The sequence below is a fragment of the Mustela nivalis genome (assembly GCF_964662115.1).
Source record: "Mustela nivalis genome assembly, chromosome: 3".
NCBI classification, from domain to species: Eukaryota; Metazoa; Chordata; class Mammalia; order Carnivora; family Mustelidae; genus Mustela; species Mustela nivalis.
In genome coordinates, this window is record NC_139022.1 from 81,386,727 (window position 1) to 81,407,814 (window position 21,088).

A 21,088-nucleotide genomic window follows, 5' to 3' on the forward strand; every position below is an offset into this window, starting at 1 on the left:
TCCCTGAGGATTATTAGTGTCACTTACCGAAGCTCCTTTAACGAACTTGCCCAACAAGTGAGCAGTAAAACCAAGCATATGCAATGGCAATCCCAGTTCACATGATTCCAAACCCAAGCCCTTGTTAACCTAACACGCCACCATCCAACAGACACTTTACTCAAGATCAATGAGCTAGCTGGAAGAACAGACATTTTTATTTTTTCGTTCATTGCACTGGGACGGTTTTATTTCTTGATAGCCTCTTCTGTTGTTATCAGTCACCACACTAGGCATTCAAGATCCAGTTGTGAACCAGACACAGGCCTTCTCGATCCTTCAAGGAGCTTACAGTGCAGCCATGTGATTGTTAGCTTCCTAAAAGATGCCTAGATGATACTCCAGGTCTTTGATGAATGACAGAGTTAAAAAGAGCTCCCTAATAAATCATCTTCAACCTAATAATTCACTGCTTGGAAGATGTAACATCTGGTGATAGGATCCAGGGGCGTGTGTCATCACACTACTGAGTCGGTAACAGGAAGATGAGGAGGCAGAGGTATTAAGAAGATCTGGACATGGGGAAACTGAAGAGGGGATAGGCAGAGTCGAAGAAAGAAGAACACTGCTTGGCTTAGGCTGCCTGAAGCAATTCAGACTATGCCCAAAGCTACATTATAAAAGAGAGCTTCTCCAAAAGGATCTAAATCCAAAGGCTCTAAAAAGTTTTCCCCTAATCAACAGCCTTCATGAGTCCCAGGCCATGAGCATTTTTATCTGTTGATGACACCTCGGCTATGTTTAAAATTAAGGCAAGTGGCCAAGAGGTAAAATGTTCACCCTAGAAGTTACGACTCACCCTTCGTGTACTGCAAAATCCTTTCCACGAGGACTGGGTACTTTGTGATGCGTTGAGTGACTAGCAGAATGCATTCTGGGATTCCTCGGCGTCGAGCCAGAAGATTACTATTTCGAAGCTTAAAAATAGACATATACTTTTCATATATAGAAACAGTATTTTCTTTTGAGGTCTGAGTTTAATAATACAAAGAATCGGCCACTGTATTGTTCTATTCTGATACAAGATTAATAGGCATTATCATTAATTAAAACTTGATTCATGGTCATTAAATCACATGCTTTGCCATTAATCTCTCAGCAACATAACTCCAAGATTAAGAAGTTTTAAGTTACACTGATATATTTGCAGTTAATTCCAAAAGTGAGCAAGTTTCACCAAGTGTTAAGATTTATGAAGAGCAAAAGTTCTGGAAAATAGTCACAAATCAAAGTTACACTTTGAGTGTGAGTTTGCGATTAACCATTGGTTTTTCTAACCACTCTTCCTTTACATTTGTTATTACTCATCACAGCACTTACAGTCCCTCTAATCAGGTCAACTTTCTTCCTAAAAATTTCATAGTATTCTTTAAGTTTTCAAGTTCTCAATACTCATGTATGTGCTGTGGGGGAGGAGGAGAATCTGCTAACATTCTCCAAATAAAAGAAAAAAATGTACAATTCACGGAACTCTAAAGGACAGATATCTTCAACAAATAAACTGGACACCAAAAAATAAAGGGATGGGGAACACCCAAAATTAAAAGAGATTTAAAAGATATATCTCTGATATACAATACATAAACTTTAGTTGGTTTCTGGCTTAAGTAATCCAATTTCATTTCATTTTCTAGGGAAATCTGAATACTGAGGATATTAAAGAATAATTCTTTATATATATTTTTAAGATTTTATTTATTTATTTATTTGACAGACAGAGATCACAAGTAGGCAGAGAGGCAGGCAGAGAAAGAGGGGAAGCAGGCTCCCTGCTAAGCAGAGAGCCTGATGCGGAGGTCTATTTCAGGGCTCTGGGATCATGACCTGAGCTGAAAGCAGAGGCTTTAACCCACTGAGCCACCCAGGCACCCCTAAAGAATAATTCTTGGGGCACCTGGGTCGCTCAGTGGGTCATGATCTCAGGGTCCTGGGATCGAGCCCTGTATCGGGCTCTCTGCTCAGTTGGGAGCCTGCTTCCCCCTCTCTCTTTGCCTACCTCTCTGACTACTTGTGATCTCTCTCTCTCCATCAAATAAATAAAATCTTAAAAAAAAAAATAAGAAGAATTCTTAATTGTGATAATGTCCTTGTAACTTTTAAAAGATGCATTGTTTAGAGATACATATTATATACATGCCAAATTATATAATGTTCAGGATTTGCTTCAAGTGAATCCAGGGGGCATGGTACTGATTCTCTATTTTTATAAGGTTCTTCTGATTTATTACATCTCAGGACATAACATAATAACATAATAACATAATAACATAATAACAACCCAGGATATTACAAAGGTGCTCAGAAGGTTGGATGACGCTTTACAAATATAAGATACAAAAAGGAAATGATTTGGGAGAAATACATCGCTAAGACAGAAAAAGAGACTTTCTGTCTTTGCCACGAGCCTATCCCTTTCTTCTCCTTCCCTGAAAATCAACACCTAGATGTGAAACTTGTTTAAGGTCATGTAACAAGAAAGCATGAACTATTCCCCATGCTGGTTTACCACTTTGCAATAGTTTAAAAATACTTGCCTTAATAAAATTCTGAAACTTTTTATTTTGTTGGAGTTCTTTAAAGAGGCTGACAGCTTCTTTGTGATGGCTACAGAATTCTCCATATATTTTCTTCATTTGATTTGCATTTTCTTCTGAAAACTGAGAATGACATTTCAATGATGATTTATGAATTTAATTAGTTCTAAACACTGAAAAGATCATGCAGTTTTCATCTATTTCAATATATTCTTGGCAAATAAAGAATAAACATAAAATTGCTGAACACTATCCCTTCTTTTTCCCAGACACCTTTTAAATTAAACTAAGAAGCTGCCAAGAGGTAAGGGAAAGATGGTAATTGAACTAATTATACTGTATTGAACTAACTCAATGATCAGATACCAAATGCAAAACATTTGTTATCTTTTATTCTTTTTTAAGTGTTTATGTGACTTTATCATTTCAACTTATTATTTTATTACTTTTTAAGACTAAAGGAAAGCTATGCTGAAAATTTGGGGGCGCTCAAGAAGGTTTGACCTCTCATGGGTTGACATTTACATTTGGTGAACTGACCAAGTCTGTGGACTCAGTCCTCAATTTGGAATCTGATCTTTGTCAATACGTCACAAAGGGATGAAGAGGCAGGTAAAAGGGAAAGATGAATACTCAGATTGCCACTTTATTAACTGATGGACCAAAGTAGAGATATGGGCTGGATATGTCAATAAGTTTACTTGTGGAAACAGCTCTGTCGAAAAATCTAGATGAGAAGCAAATCAGATTCATAGGGTGGTATAGAGGTAACAAACTGAATTACATGAATGCCAATGTTTTACCCTCTGCCACATACAATAGAAACCAGAAAATATCCACCCAGCCCCTGGCAAGTACTTCAACTTTATATCACCCTCTCTGATCTTTTCATCTTGGCTTACAATTTTATCTATGCTCTAGGCTAATATGTCTCAAGAGCTGATTCTTAAATTACCTATGATTGCTAAAAAATAAAAACAAACAAACAAACAAAAACTCAGATACTAATCTAAGAAAGTACACACAGGCCTTCTATGCTGATAACTATAAAATGCTGATAAAATAAAAACTAAAAACGTAAATGAATCATGGTTATAGATGGGAAGACACAACATAGTAAAGATGTCAATTCTCCCAAATTGTTCTACAGGTCTCATGCAGTCCTCATCAGAATCCCAGCAAGTTTTTTCTTAAAAATGCATACAGACAAGATTATTATACAATTTAGATGGAAAGATAAAAGAATAACTAAAAACAATTTTGAAAAAAAAAAGTAGAAGGACTCAGTCTACCCAAGTTCAAGATGTATTATATAGCTATAATAATTAAGACTATGTGAAAGGATAGACACACAGATTAGCAGAACAGAGTCAGAGCCCAAAATGCCCAATGGACTTATTTCCAACAAATGGCATTGGTGCAATTAGACATCCATAGACCAAAAACAAAAAGTGAATCTTGACATGTGGCTCATGTCTTAAACAAAAATAAACTCAAAATGGATCACCAACTTAAGTGTAAAACACAAAACTATAAAACTTTTACAAAACTACATAGAAGAAAATCTTTTGAGATCTCAGCTAAACAAAAAGTTCTAAGACTTGAGACCAAAACCATGATCTTTAAAAGGAAAAAGTGAAAGAATGAACTTCATCAAACTTAGAGACTGAAAGAACAAGTTACAGACTTAAAAAAATGTTTGCAAATCACATAGCTGACAAAGGACTAGGATCTAGAATATATAAAGAAATCTGAATATTCAACAGTAGGAAAAATAATCCAGATAGAAAATAAGCAAAAGTCATGAGCCAACCTTTTACCAGAGAGGATATACAGATGGCAAATAAGCACATGAAAGATGGTGAACATCATCAGCTATGCAGGAATTATTATTCAAACCACAATGAGTTATCCATCCATGTCTTTCAGAATAGCTAAAATAAAAAATAGTGACAACACCAAATGCTGGTGAGGATGAAGAGAAACTGAATTACTTGTACACTGTTGATGTACTTTGTGATTTGATGGGAATATAAAATAGCACAACCACTCCGGAAAACAATTGGCAATTTCTCATAAAATTAAGCATGCAACTACCATACAACCCAGAAATTATAACACCCAGATATTTATACCAGAGAAATGAAAATTTAAGTGTGCACAAAAATCTGTACATAAATGTTTAAAATCAGCTTTAGTTCTTTTTTTTTAAAAAAGTTTTTTCTTAATTAACTAAACTCTACACCCAATGTGGGGCTCAAACTCACAACCTTAAGATCAAGAGCCTCACACTCTACCAACCAAGCCAGCCAGGGACCACAAAAACAGCTTTACTTCTAATAGCCAAGAACAAGGAACAACAAGACGTCCTTCTACAAGTGAACTACAACAAACTATAGTACTTCCACACCCCAGACTACTACTAAAAAGGAATGAACTATTACACACACCAACACCTGGATGATACTTGAGAGAATTATGCTGAGTAAAAGAAGCCAATCCAAGGGAAAGTACACATTATGTATATAACCTACATGTAAAACACACATGCCATTTATCTAACATTGCTGAAATGACAAAATTATAGAAATAGATTAGTTGTTACCAGCAGTTAAGGAGGAGGGGACAGGAGGGAAGTAGGTGTGGTTATAGAGTAGCCAGATAAGGAATCTTTGTGATGATGGAACTGATGATGGGAAATTTCTGTATCCTTTTTTTTTTTTTTTAAGATTTTATTCATTCATTTGAGAGAGAAAGAGAGAGAGACCGAAAGAACATAATCAGCGGGGGGAAAGGCATAGAGAGAGGGAAAGGCAGACTCCCCACTGAGCTGGGAGCCTGACATGGGGCTTAATCCCAAGACCTGGAGATCATGACCTGAGTTGAAGGCAGACACTTAACCATTTGAGCCACCCCGGCGCCCCAAAGTTCTGTATTTTGACTGCATCACTGTCCGTATCCTGGTTATGATTCCTGGTATTAGAGTTTTGCGAGAAGATGGCATTGGGGAAAAATAATTTCAGAAATTAAAAATTTTAATATGCCAAATCCCAGGCTCCACCCCAATCCTATGGAAACAAAACCACTGGGCCATTGGAACACAGCGGTCTTCATTTCTACAAGCATCAAGAGATTCTTAGGCACCTGAAGTTAGCAAACTACTGCTTTATTCCAACCATGTTCCTCATATTCACAATTTCTTTCCCATACCAATTATTTCCATGGACTAAATCAGCATTATATTCTAGGCTAGCCTCCTGAGTGAGGAATTTCCCCGAAGTCTTCTCTCCTACATCCCTTCCACAGCTAGTTCTTCCTTTTTTCCCACAGAGCATCATACCCACATCCATCATCTTGGGATTCTGCTCATTTGTTCCTCAGGAGACAATTTTTTATCATAGTGGGAGGACAACTCTCCCCATACCCCAAATGCATGACCAACAACAGAAACACAAAAGGAGGCTTTAATCCTTTTCTCTGCATAACCAAAAACCTTTCCCCAAAGGAGAAATGCGTGCTTCATCCTAAAGCAGCACACCAAGCTTGTCCTATCCAATAACCAATATCCCAAACCTTTTTCTCAATTTAAGTCCTCCTTTATGACCAGCAATGAAACAAAAACAGAACTCTATAGAGATGTAAAATATGTTAACTACGAAAGTCACTAACGAACAAAAATGTTAGCGTTAAAACACAGTACTTCTATCAAGAAAAGTAAATAATTTCTAATGATAAAAACATCTTGCACTTCATGTTTGGATGCACTCAGATTCAAGTTCAGACACATTCTGACATTTTTAGTCAAAACGTCTTACAAAGGAATTTACAGTCTCCTAACTTGGCACTATATGTTTCCCATCAATTATGAGGACAGAAAAGGTTTATGACTGTATAAATAAACTGCAAAGCAGATTACTCTTTGATTAAAAACTTGTTACTAGGGGCACCTGGGTGGCTCAGTCGATGAAGCAACTACCTTTGGCTGAAGTCATGATCCCAGGATCCTGGGATCCAGCCCCACATCAGGCTGATTCCTCAGTGGGGAGTCTGCTTCACCTTCTCTCTCTGGCCCTGCTTGTGCTGTCTCTCTCACTCTCTCTCTCTCAAATAAATAAAATCTTTAAAAAAAAACTTGTTACTAATGTGGATTTTTACATTGTTAGACATTAGAAATAGTTATTGAACAACTAAGTGGAGGGGGTTTGTTTTGTGCACTAAAAATATCTGTTTAAGCATATTTACATCAATGAACTTAATTTCTCTATTTCTGGTAAATGAGCCAAGAGCTGAACTCTATTATTTTGTGCTACCCAGTGAAAGGGATTCAAAAACAGCCTTTTGGACAGGATGACATTTTGGTATTTATCGAGAGAAAGTCGAACTAACCTAACTAGGAATGCATCTTGATGCCTTTCCACAAATGCTACCAGGGACTGCAAAACATGGCATTCAAGCGAATTCCTGATGTTTTGTTCCTAAGGGACCCATTCATTCAATAAATATTTATGGTACCAAGCTCTGTCCTAGGTAAAATATGTTAGTAATGAAATCAACAAGAATCCTTGCTTTATTGGCACTTACAAACTAGCAATGATAAAAAGCTTCCTCAGATGTCATCAAAGGTCTCAAGAAATCATATGCCTAACTCACTGTTCAGAGAGCAGATTTTTATTCAAACCTCAGTTGTGCTATTTAGGAGATAAGTGAACTTGAGAAAATCATTACCTTTTCCATGCCCCGGTTTCTGTTTTTGTACGATGGGGAAAATAATATCTACCTTGTACAGATAGTTGTGAAGGGAAAGGAGGTAATATACATGTAAGTACCCTGCTAAATGCTTGCCCAAGAGGGTCACTGAATACATATTTTTTAACTTCTCTATTAGCATCTTTATCACAGAAAACCCCTTGCAATGAGGCCAGTATGAATGGTCAAAGTTTTGTTTTCCCTCATCTACAGCACAATCCATTCTCATGATGCTTCAAATATCCCAAGTACCTAAAAAAAGTGCCTCCTTTTAGTGACATTTGCTGTGTTGTCCCCCAGGCAGAAACACTAAGGCTTTAATGACAGCAGATCTTTTTCCCTCTTCCTAAGATGAGCCAAGATACGGGCAAGATGACCACAGGCCCACGGGGGACCCTGTTATCACAAAGCCACCATATCAAGAAGCCAAAGCAGAATTTTCCTAAGAGATTTAGATATATGGCTGTGACTCCTGGTGGAGAGAGGGCTAGGGATCATCCCACCAGATCCTGAGACTCACAGACGTCAGTCACTGGCTTCAGAGCTCTCAGCCACCAGGCACACATGGGGGTATCAAACAGAAGAAAACCACCCGGTCCCACCTGGCAGTAATGGTAACACCATTCCAGTTCTTCTTAGGCTTTTAACCTTGTAGAGATCTGCAAACCTCGTTTTTGAGCTCAGGGTCTTCAAAGCTCTCTTACCTGCTGTACTAGAATATCTCCAATTCGGTTGATGATGAAATTCCTGTCATCACCAGCACAGGACTCCTGCCTTCGCTCCTTCATGCTATAAAAAAAATGCCTATGGATTTCAAGTAACTCATCTAAGCAGGGGAAGATTTTATCCACGGTGCTGTGATCAAGCTGCAGCTCCTCCTTCATTCCTTTCCTGAAGATCTCAGACATGATGAGCAGGGTCTGGATATGATGCATCTCTGTTTGCATCAGTTCTGAAACACATGCGCACAAAAAAGCTTTAACAACCAAATACTCCAGTGACCTATGGTAGATACTAAACAGCGAATGCTGTACAAAAAAAAAAAAAAAAAAAGGAATGTTTATGAACAATGGTATTTCTCCACCATAGAAGTCAGATTGATTCCACTTTCTCTGGGAGAAAACAGAGTGTGACAATCAAGGGACATTGTGGATGAAGTGGAAAGACAGCCCATGGAATGGGAGAAAGTAAAATCCTTCTTCAAGGCCTCCAAGGCTTGCTGCTCCAGCAGCCTGGGATATCTTCTTCCCAAATCCACTAGCTCCTCCTTAAAGTCGTCCAGGTCTCTTCGAATATTACTTGTCTCTTAGGTCTCCCCTGTATGCCCAAACATTCCATAGCTCTTGTCCCCCTGCTTGATATGGCCCACTACTCTAATTTTTTTTTCAGCACTTATCACTACCTACACCCTATTATGTATTTTACCCATATCCTGTACTACACTGCAGGTTGTGAACTCCCCAAAGTGAGTTCATGAGAACAGAAAATCTGTACATTTTGCTTACTGTTATTTCCCTGGTCTCCAGAATTAAGGCCTGGCATACAGTAGGTACTAATATTTGTTGGACAGTAGACACTATTTTTCTTTATTTCTCAGAACCAAGATCTCAGAACGTAGATCTTCTTATCTGTACTTCGAGATGAATAAACTATGCCCAAAGGTTGTACCTAATTTGCTCTAAACCTTAAAGCAAGTAATGAGGCTTCTTTGAAAAAAGAAAAGGTGAGGGAAGGCGGTGGGCCAGCCTAGGGAGAGACATCAGACTCCTTATGTGGGTCGAGTCAATAGACAGAAACTAGGGGAGAGGAATTTCAGGCCTTAGCACAGATTACTAGATTGAAAATGCAATGTCTATGGAAAGAGAGTTTCTAGAAAATGGAGGTATTCAAGAAAAATATGTATGATCAGCTTGGTGAGTTATGGCAACAATGATTTAAATACTACAAGAACCACGGAATCAGATGTTTTTCAATGACCTTGCTTGGTTTTCAAATAATAATTTTTAATAAAGTATGGCTGGCAATGATACTAATTACTAAGCTTCTATGGAAAAAGTAATGCTGGCATTTCCAGTAAAAGGACTGAAAAAAAATTTTTAATGCAAGAAAAATATCTCATAAGGAACTTGCATAAAACAAGTATAGAAATAAGTGTTACAACTCATCAGTGAAAAGACAAAATGAACCAAAAAAAACACAAAACAAAAAACAAAACAAAACAAAACCCCAGTTCAATATGGGCAAAGGATCTGAACAGATGTTTCTCCAAAGAGATACACGAATGATCAAGGAGCACATGGAAAGATACTTACCATCATTAGCCCCCAGGAAAATGCAAATCAAAACCAAAATGATACCCCACTTCACACACATGAGATTAAGAGGAATAAAAAGGAGGGACAAAAAGGAAGTGTTGGCAAGGATGTGGAGGAAGCAAGATCCTCAGTACCCCAACTGGTGGGCAGGGAAAACTATGCAGCTGCTTTGGTAAATAGTCTGACAGTTCTTCCCATGGGTTAAACAGAACGTTATTATGTGACCCCAAAAGTCACTGATAAAATGACCATTAAATGATAATTAAATAAAAGATAGGATAGGGGTGCCTGGGTGGCTCAGTTGTTAAGCATCTGCCTTCAGCTCGGGTCATGATCCCGGGGTCCTGGGATCGAGCACCATGCCTGGCTCCCTGCTTAACGGGAAGCCTGCTTCTCCCTTTCTCTCTGTAGCTCCCCCTGTTTGTGTTCCCTCTCTCACTGTGTCTCTCTCTGTCAAATAAATAAAAATCTTTAAAAAAATAGGATATTTACAGTAAAATAATAGATAGCCATAAAAAAGAATGAAGTATTAATATACACTGGAAATGAACCTTGAAAACAATACGCTAAGCGTGAGAAGCCAGCCACATACTGTACAACTCCAATTATGCCAAATACCCAGACGAGGAAAATCTGCAGGGATGAGTGGATGAATGGCTGTGGGGCTAACGGGAGAGAACACAGGGAGTGAACATTAAGGGCTCTGGGTTTCTTTCTGGAGGAATGCAGATGCTCTGGAATTAGTAGCTGATGGTTGCACACCTTCATGAATATACTACAAACTACTGAATTATATACTATGATGGAGTGAATTTTATGGTATACAAATTCTATCTCAATTATAAAAATGTATCATGAGAGGAAACAATTCATGATTTGTAGGAGCACCGTAAGTACAATTCTAGATTAGCATTTCCAGACTCAGCTAGTAGGAAGACTCTAAAATATGAGCCATGGAGGGGAACAAATCTCAATGTAGCTTTATTATTTTATCATAAAGAAAAATCTCTTTAACCCACTAGCTTCTAGTTATTACTTCCTTCCAAGTTTTTCATACCTACTCTGTATTAAAGACACTTATTCATATCAATTTATTTAATCCTTTCATCTAATTATCCGTATGACCCAAAATATAGGAATGATTTTTCTCATCCTTTAAAGAAAGACAGTGAAGGGGCACCTGGGTGGTTCAGTAGGTTAAGTGTTTGTCTTCAATTCAGGTCATGATCTCAGGGTCCTGACACAGAGCTCTTAGGGGGGCTCCCTGCTTAGCGGGGAGTCTGCTTCTGCCTCTCCCTCTGCCACTCCCCCTACTTGTGCTCACTCTAGCTGTCAAATAAATAAAATCTTAGAAAGAAAAAATGAAGAATGAAGGATTTCCTCTGGAACACAAGCTGCTCTGACCCCAGACACCATGCTGTGAATGTGATAATTCATCCCAAGTGGGTCAGATTATTTTTAATATATGAAATCAAGACGACAAATTACAGTGTAACAGAAACTACATGAGAAATAAAAGGGACAGTATCTTCCCAGCTCTACAGCCCTGAACAGATTTCCCACCTGACCTGCGCAATCATCCCACCTGACCTGCGCAACTACCAACTTGACACACGTAAGAAGGAATCCTTGTCACCACTGACTCTATGGCCCATACTTGCAGCCAAAGAACTGATAAAAACTAAAAGTGAGTCCCATCTTTCAAGTAGGCTAACTTCTTGGAAGCACTCTGAGGATCTACTTTGCATTTAAAAAATTGTTTAAACTTCATTTTTTTCTCTAACGAGCTGATAATTCAAGTTCCCCTAATTCAGACGGCCTCCACCCCCAAAAGGAGGAAATAGTAAAATCTCAGAGCTGAAATGCGCACTGAGGTCTGCAGAACACAGGCCCACATTGCTCTGACCCAGGTGCTGCCCGTCTTACCGCAGTCTATGGGAAGGTTACCCACTGCTGTGCGTGGGCAAGCTGCAGAGCTGTGTATCCAGCAGCCCTGGGCGCATTAAAATATGAGAAAACTTTCTGGGATTATTGGAATAGAAGGAAGTATTGGCCATGGGTAGGTACATTTGAAAAGGATCTGAGAAATAATATTTGCTTTGTATCACGTACATACAACACCTCAATTAAGTGTGAATATCATTATCCCCCTTTTAACTAAGATCCAGGTGAATTAAACCATTTGTCTGAAATCAAGTAACTAGAAAGGAATAGAATAGAGACTTGAACCCACGTCTTATGATGGCAAATCCCATGCCCTTTCCCCTATACACCCTGCTTCAGCCCAAGAGCATATTTTAAATGCTTACCGAAAATGACATCCTGTCTTTTAATGACATCTTTCTCCTGCTTACTACAAAACGAGGGGTCCACCACCAGACTCCAAGACTCTGCTTCCAACTCCTGGGCGTCACTGCTGAGGTCACTCCACAGAGAAGAATCCACAACATCTGGTGTAGGTGCAGAACATAAAGTAAAGTGAAGTGACACGAAACAAAGACCTTTCCAAGGACCCACATCTATGGATTCATCACACGAAGTAAACCTGCTTTGAACACAGAAACAGCTAAGCCAAAATAGTGTTGATGTGGGGCAGAAACATCTAGAAACCAAACTGTGGAAAGGGTCCAAATCGAAGGAGCTTGCAAGGAACCAAAGAATCATTAAAACAGTGATGGTGTGCATGCCCCCCTCCCCGCCAAAATAAATAAATAAATAATTTGAAGATTCTTTTGTTTGCTTTGGCATGCTCTATTTTAGTTCTTTTATTTTTGGTAACCTTCAGAGTCCATAATGGGCTTACAGAATCTTAAACACACCCTATCTTTTGCCCCAGGTTACTCTGCACTGTTTACTCCAATCTGAATTTTGTACTTGTCCACGTGATTTGCTCTTGACTTGGCTCACTGTCCTTAATATAAACAAGAAAGCAGGGTACATGGGTTCAAGCCACAGATGAGTACAGATTTTCTGACAGAATCTGATTATCTCACACCCATACTCCTTCCAGGAAAACTAAATCCTGTTTGTCCAAACAGCACTCCTGAGAGACAGTCCAGCTCAGAGGAGTCAGCAAGAGATGATAATGGATTGGAAGACTCAAGTTTAACATAAAAACACTAGATTCCCGGGGCAGAGTCCACCTCTTTCTCTTCTCACTGCTCTCCCTCCCTCAGGTCCTCCGTCACTTACTGATACAGCGTGGCTATAACACAGAGTTCACCAGATTAAATCCCATCTTACAAAATACGCTTTAAAAAATGCTTTTATTCCCCACAAAGTAGGGGCAACAGATGGGGGATAAGTATCTCAGAAATCTAGGCAAGCCCAGTCTTAATTCAATGAAGTATGTATTTTTAACAAATGATCCTTATCCCAATTCATCACTAGTTCTAAAACCTTGTAAACAGTAACAAGCACACAATGTATCTCATTCTCTTATCTTCATGCCACATGTCTATTTAATATATTATATATCCTTGGCCACTACCTGGGAGTATTTACTGGGGCTAAATTTTCACTTATCAAAAGAACCTATACCAAAAAGATACCAAGAAACAGAATTCTTTAAAACACACACACACACACACACACACACACACTCACACACACAATATGTCTGTCTGATCCTTCAAAAATCTTCTCCTCACCTTCCATTAGGAAGGACTCCGTGGAGGGAGAAGAGCCCATGGACTGTAGCAGCTCATCAGAATGAGACCTGCTTCTCCAGGTGTTTCCGTCACTCTCAGACTCCAGGGAGGGCCCCGACCTTCTGAAGCTAGAGGGAAGGAGGGACACGAGTCAGTTCCAGCAGTGGCTCTGAGACGTGGAGGCCCAGGGCGGTTCGCCATCTTACCTTTCCAAGGTAGTGCCTGGAACACTTCTAGACAGTGGATGGGCCTGTGCTGAAGCTTCCTTCCTCCTGGTGGGCAATCCGATAGGCATGGAGGAAGAAGGGTGCAAGGAGAGACCAGGTTGCGGGATGTCGCGAAAAGAAGAGTCTAGAAATCAAAATGGGAGCTTCATGCGGTTTTCATAGAGAGCAGTAATTACAAGGAGTTCCTTAAAAGCCAAGAAGCAAAACACTCAAGTGGCTACTGTTAATGTGTCGCATATCCAGCCATGACACCAGTCTCCTTTCCAAATCCTGACACCTGGTTCAAATGTCCCTTCCATTTCACACCCTCCTGATACCCATGAAGCCAGCCTGCTTCAGCACAGTCACTTGGAGACTGTGGGTGGCTGGGCTTACACAAACAAGAAGATGGAATGGGGAAACACTGGGAGAGCTCTCCCATAAACCACTGCTTGCACTCCTTCCAGCCTGCTTTAACGAGATGCAAGGTGTTATTAGCACTATTAGTAGAATGCATATTGTATGTACCAACAATCATACACACACACACACACACAGAGCAGGTCAGTGGATTGGAATGATTCTGGGGAGTCTGCTCCTTATGGGGTGAGAACTTCAGGCGAATGAAACCTGCAAGCCAGGCTGAGCTCTTCTCTCTTGCACACTGAAAACTACAGAGTGCTACAGTACCTTTCTGGTTTCTTCCAAATTCCTTCTCAACAATGTCTTCTCAATCGTTACAGGCATATGTGCTTTTACATTCGATGCATACTATACATGACCCTCAGGAAATGTCTGAGTCCTACTGTAGGGTATAGCACACACCTTCTCAAGCAGAAGAGGATCAATACTTGCATGGAACCCCAGGATATTATAGAGGGTTTTATACATGTATGATTTGGTTTGATTTTCATGACTCTCAGAGAAGGAATTTTATTGATTATAAGGCCCTTTTATTTTCATGCTGAACCTCATGAAACTGACCAGCGCCTCACAACTACAATCAAAGGGACTTCTGTCCAAGCAGGGGTGTAAAGGAGTCACATTCGTAACTCTCTGCACTAGCTTACCCTGTATAATATCACACCCAACTGCTGATCACCATGAATCTGCATAGTGTATTGTCCCCTGATTCAAGGAGTTTTGGGAACACTGGTCACACTGTGAGGGCATTCAAATGAAAAGTGACCACAAACATAAAGATGCCCACTGTGAGGCAAGCACTCCCATATTGGAGGCAAAACAAACTGCAAAGTCTCTCACAATAAATGGAAAGATTTTCAAACTTAGGAGATGATGGCCTCTGGTTCCTACATACTATGTCAACTACTGTCAGAGGTTTCCAATTAGCGCCAAGAGGAATCGTCTCACATGAAGCAATCTATAATTTGAGGAAAAATGGAAGCACCAAGTTTAACCATATGAGAGAAAAATGCCAGCATGCCTTCCAATTTCACTGTCATCCTAAAAGGGCTGATGAGATCAGAGCCTCAAGCCCAACTAATAAGCAGGGCCAGGTCACTATGATAATGGACACCAGGGACTGTAGACTCCAAACATCAAGGTTTTCTCCCTACCTCTGATTCTGAAGAAGCATGTGATAGGTATTTTGTGTAGGTGAGTATGCGTTAGTGCTAGGAAAACAGAGTTAATGTACACTTAATGCCATGTTGTCTTTTCCTCCAAAGGTTGTTGCTGAATTAATAGTGCATATTATACTAGATTGTGTCTTAGAATTGAGGCAATATCCTAACACGTTCCCCCCTTTAGCCCTCTCGAAGATAAAATATCATATAGTACATCTAGCACAAAGGCTATTAGGCTGGCCTAGAAGTTTATACCATCCTTTACCTCCGTGAGTAACTAAATATTACACTAATCATGTTTTGAAAGAAGAAATATTTAGACAAAGGAGAAAAACAGGAGCAGCAGGTATTTCACATTGGAAAAAAGTATGGTATGTATGAAACTGGCATTTCCACGTAACTTACTTCCAAGTATGGTCTGCGGTTTGTTCTTGTTGTATTTCTCTTGGAATTTCTGGTAAAGAACATTAGAAACAGGTAAAATGAGATTAAATTCCACCTGACTACAAAAATGTCCACCCAGTTACAGGATTCTTATTTATATCATTTTTGTTATCTCATGTCAAATGAAGAAGAATTTAAAGCAAAAGATGTTAAATGCATCAAAGAGGAAGATGTTATGATAATGAACAAGATGTAGTGAAAAGAAGGGCCATCTGTACCTCAATGCTCACAGAAGCAATGGCCACAATCACTGAACTGTGGAAAGAGCCAAGATGCCCTTCAACGGATGGATGGATAAAGAAGATATGGTCCAGATATATAATGGAATATTATGCCTCCATCAGAAAGGATGAATGCCCAACTTTTGCATCAACATGGATGGGACTAGAGGAGATTAAGCTGAGTGAAATAAGTCAAGCAGAGAGAGTCAATTATCATATGGTTTCACTTACTTGTAAAGCATAAGGAATAACATGGAGGACATGGAGATGAAGATGAAGAAGGGAAGTGAGTAGGGGGAAATCGGAAGGGGAGACAACCATAAGAGACTGTGGACTCTGAGAAACAAACTGAGGGTTTTGGAGGGGTAGGGACTGGGGGGTTTGTGTGAGCCTGGTGGTGGGTATTAAAGAAGGCACGTATTGCATGGAGTGCTGGGTGTGGTGCATAAACAATGACTCTTGGAATGAGATTGAAAAAAAAATAACATAAAAAATGTTATGATAATGAGATGTACAAGTTGTAAGGAAGGTGTTCCTCCAGAACACCCATCAGGAATATCCCAGCTCTGTGAAAAGTGTATGGGAACCAGGAACCTCCTCCTCATGGGCCCAGGTCACTGAGAGAGGAGTTCCTATCAGCACTGCCTTTCTCCTACCAGTCACAACACCCTGGGGTATTGAAAAATCTCCCGTAACTATGTGAGCCCACACATGGTCTGTTTCAATTGGCATAGAGGCTAGAGACCCCCAAGGTTCCCTCTGAAGCATCCCCATGCTCACTCATACATTTCGGCCATGATGTTAGAATGGGAAAGAAAGGAAAAGATGCAACAGATGTGTCCATTTCCTCAAGCCCACTCCCAAACTCAGAAACCTTTCCTTTATTCCAGGGACCTCCCAGTGTGGCTCCAAGATAGCAGGACCACTGGGGAACTTGTTAGAAATACAAAGTCTTGGACCCCACCCAGATCCTACTGGATCAGAAAATAGGAGAACGGGGCCCAGAAACCTGGTTTTCGCAGGTCCTCCAGGTGATGCTGCTATCTGCTGATGTTTGAGAATTACCCCTCAAGGCTTCACATACAAACCCTTGAGGTCCACACTGGTAAACCCAGGTTCTCAACAGAAAGACTAACTCACTTACACCTTATAGCACAAATAGGGCCACACTGGAGCTTTCCTTAGTTCCAAAGGTAAATAGTTCAGGAAACAACTATGCACTCTGAACCTGTGTGTGTATGTGTGTGTGTTTTAATCACTATAATGATCACTTTAGAAACAAATACAGACAGTAATAAAAGAATAAAAACCTAAACAGGTAACAGGAAGCAACAAAGCTACATATGTGCAAGTAAAACAAATGACAGATTACCTTGGTACATGGAGGGGCAGCATCTTTACAGCCCTTGTGTACGTTTGCATTACAGTCTGAAAGACAAAAATGAGTAAGACAGCATGGTGCTTTACTGGTCATCATAAAAGTAGCACACAAAAATATTTAGAAAACAGAAGGAAAAATATCTAAGTCACATGTAGCCAGCCCCACCCTTGAGTACAACAAGCACATGGTTAATGTTTTCATTTCCTTGGAGATATTTTTCCCCTTCTGCACAGAGTCTCACCAATTATGAAACCTACGATTATTCACAATAGACACTTCTGCATCTGCCTGAGAACTCATGTATTACCATATGCCCTACATGGCCAGGGACTTCTGATATCCAGCGGTTGGCAGCTGCCCACTCCTGCACCAGACAGAACGCCTTGCAAGATGGAAAGAAAGAGAACCAACTCACAACAATGCTGAAAAAGTCCTATCAGGCTCCAGGAGGAGTTCCTGCTAACTACAGGTATCCACATTGAAAGAGACAAGTTTGCTGCTTGCTGTCTTCCTTCGCACCACATGTGGCCTCAATTTCACCAAAAAGTTTGCCTGCTCCTTTTTGCCCGCCCTGGTTCGGAGAAGAAGACTGTCTTCACTGAAAGCCACCCCTGTGTGGGGGGGCTGCTTTCTGCCAGGCTGTTGTCTTCCTGCCCTCCATACCCTGCAGCCTCTACCTTCCCTGCCATGACTCTCTTGTCCCACCCACCCCCACGCATATTCTGTAGAGTGGAGCCTGCGGCTTATCACAATCTTCATTACTAAGGATCCTTTCTCATAGGTAGAAGGTCCCATTTAGTTCCATCCCAGCCACACTGGAAAAGTGCTTATAAGTCACTGAGAAGCGAACCCAACTTCCTTCCACTGTAGGTGGAATACCTTAATGGCCAACAAGCAGCGGTCAGGACTATCCACGTGCTGGTCCTGCTGGCAAATGTGGAAAGCAGACTGCTCTCTCCTCATTGCAGAACAAGCAAATGAAAGGAAAAGGGGAAAAAGTGGACACTACAAGATACCACAAAGTTAGACAAGAAGCTCACAGAAAAAGTAAGCCACTGATGATTATTCACTCTTGAAACAGAGAAGAAAACCCTGGATATTTGAAATGTGTTTTCCCTGAGAGACATAAAATAGGACCAAAAGGTCATGAAGGGAGTAGAAGACCTTACATCAAGCCAGCACAATGAGAGGGAGATGGAGCTTTGGGGGACAATAAGGCAGAACTTGGACCCAATGGAGAAGAACCAATTTAACCAAAATATCAAAGCAGCACTGGGAAATTAAACTTGAAAGGTTCCCTCCTGAATGTAGAGAAAAAGGAGGGTATAATTATAAAGTAGAAGATGTTCTACAAAAAAAGGTAACACAGATCACACTTCTCCAAGGAAGAAATCAGAAAAATGACATCAGAAGCAATAGTTAAAGCTACAACCAACAAAAACTTTTATCGAAGTGAAAAAGAACTACAAAAGGCAACTCAAAAGGTCTCCCTATTTTCTAGGAATTAAACGACACTAGTCTGTAGATACATTCTGACAATATCTGTGTGACTGAAAAACTTAAAGTTCTCAAGCATCTAAGCAGACCAGGTTACCAACAAAGAAGTAAGGTCAGACAGGCCCCAAAACTTTTCGATTGTAATAGTCAATGCCCCAAATTCACGGATCAATGTTGACAGGATCTTTGGGGGAAAGATTTTGGCCTAGGAATTTATTTAGCCAGATGAATCTCTTTTTTGTGTGTGAAAGAAGGAAGCAAAGATATACCTCCTTAGATACACACGATTTCAGAAAACATCACTCCAATAATGCTTTTGAAAAAAAAGATTTACCTGAAATCCTACTCAAGACTCTTAAGAGCAGAATCAAAATTAAAAGTACAAGAATCAATCAGCTTTATTTTAAAAAAGAAAAAAGAGAAGCAGCAAAACCAGCTAAACAAAGAATCATATCTAAAAAAAATTTAAAGGCTGAGACAGAGAAATGAGTACAAATATCAAATCATTCTTGAAAAAGAACACTATTCTTCAAAGATTAAACATACAACATAAAAATAGTAATTTAGTAGTTTATTATACCAATAGACTCTAGGGAAAAAAGGGTAAATATAAGAGGAATTAAAGAACATTCAAGTATAAGCCTTAAAATTTACCACAAGTAGATAGTACAAGAGCTTATCTTGCCATATCCGTGAGAACATAAAAACCAACAACACATGGTATAAATAGCTAAATCAGACATCAAGAAAAAGAGCAAAGAACTATAAAAGATAGTCGACAGCTATAAAATTAAATGTAAATAAGAAAAAAAAAAGCCTTGTTATAGAATTGTATCTCTCAGTTACAGATTAACTACAGCTAAATTAAAGACACACACCCCAAACTGAAAACACAGAAAATAAAAAATAATCATAATAAAAACACATAAATAGGGAAAATACAAAGAAAAGGAAAGCAAGAGGAACGTTAATTTTAGAGAAGGTAAAAATCAATGTCAACGGCAATGAAAGGCATTAAAAGGGTAATTTTATATTTAAGAAAACTAAATCTGGGGTGCCTGGGTGGCTCAGTGGTTTAAAGCCTCTGTCTTCCGCTCAGGTCATGATCCCAGGGTCCTGGGATCGAGCCCCACATTGGGATTTCTGCTCAGCAGGGAGCCTGCTTCCTCCTCTCTCTCTCTGCCTGCCTCTCTGCCTACTTGTGATCTCTGTCTGTCAAATAAATAAATAGAATTTTAGGAAAACTAAATCTGCAATGAAGCTGTGATTCGTCAACTTCTGTGCACCAAGTACTGTAACATCTAAATATAAGCAGGGAAACCTATTTATAAACAAAAATAATTTTATAGAAATATAGTATGTGTAAAAGAAAAAAAAACCCTAGAAACTCAAATTTTAAATAAGAATACAAACACCGGAATTTTGAATACCCACATTATGTTTTGTTTAATATATCACATTTTTAAAATTAGAAATAGTAACCTTCACAATTAAAAACAAAAATATACACATAAAATAGGATTTACCAGAAACAGCTGAGTTTATAAATGTCAAAATCTCTTGCCCTATGTAAAAAAAACTTAATAACCAAAGTTTAAATCCCCAACACTCCTCTTCTTAAAGACTATGAATCTTCGACTTTTTTTTTAAATATTTTATTTATTTATTTGACAGACAGAGATCACAAGTAGGCAGAGAGGCAGGCAGAGAGAGAGGAAGGAAGCAGGCTCCCTGCTGAGCAGAGAGCCCGAAGGCAGCAGCTTAACCCATTGAGCCACCCAGGCGCCCGAATCTTCAACTTTTTAAAAACTGTGTTAAAGAGGAAACATATCATATTCTCATACTGATGTTAGAATGTAAGACAATAGCCCAAAATGTGGAAAGTGTTGGGGTGCCAGGGTGCCTCAGCTGGTAAAGTGTTTGACTATTGGTTTCTGCTCAGGTCACAATCTCAGGGTCCTGGGATCGAGCCCCAAGTCAGGCTCCTTGGTCAGTGGGGCGCCTGCTTGAGACTCTCTTCCTCTCTCCCTTCCCCTCTCCTAGTTTGCAATCTCTCTTTCCCTCTTTCAAATAAATAAATAAAAGTCATTAAAAAAAACAACATGTGGACAGTGTTATGTGCAAAGAAATGCCACTTACCACATTATTTGTTGGGAAAAAACTGGGAAAAACTTAAACATACCCTAAGTAAGGAGAAATTAAACACATTTCATATCAAATAAAATATCTGCATAAATGTCTAACTTTTAAAATAATTACCATGGACTCAATTAAAGTATGGATAGCCATCTTCTCTAGTTAGTAAGATTTGGGATAACTTTGAATTTTTCCTTAAGCCTTGTATCTTTTATGAGTCTGAATGCATTTAAAAAATAATTTTTAAAAAAATAAATACATCCTCCATATTTTCAGTCATTTCCATTTTCCACTCAAACTTTTTTTTTTTTAAAGATTTTTATCTATTTATTT

At 39.3% G+C, this 21,088-nt stretch overlaps 1 protein-coding gene across 8 annotated transcripts in view; it reads right to left on the bottom strand.

Annotated features, from left to right (window-relative positions):
* ARHGEF28 (Rho guanine nucleotide exchange factor 28) overlaps window positions 1–21,088 on the bottom strand; it is a 317,255-nt gene that overhangs the window by 59,765 nt on the left and 236,402 nt on the right. For all 8 annotated transcript variants that reach the window (XR_014310177.1, XM_082724969.1, XM_082724974.1 and 5 more), the window contains 8 exons: window positions 17,114–17,169; window positions 15,482–15,530; window positions 13,491–13,635; window positions 13,285–13,412; window positions 11,944–12,084; window positions 8,024–8,271; window positions 2,574–2,696; window positions 839–956 (listed from right to left, as the gene is read on the bottom strand). Coding sequence is in view for 7 of the 8 variants with exons in the window: in XM_082724969.1 (XP_082581095.1) it covers window positions 839–956; window positions 2,574–2,696; window positions 8,024–8,271; window positions 11,944–12,084; window positions 13,285–13,412; window positions 13,491–13,635; window positions 15,482–15,530; window positions 17,114–17,169 (1,008 nt within the window). In the remaining variant the exon portion in view is untranslated. The remainder of the gene's footprint in view (window positions 1–838; window positions 957–2,573; window positions 2,697–8,023; window positions 8,272–11,943; window positions 12,085–13,284; window positions 13,413–13,490; window positions 13,636–15,481; window positions 15,531–17,113; window positions 17,170–21,088) is intronic.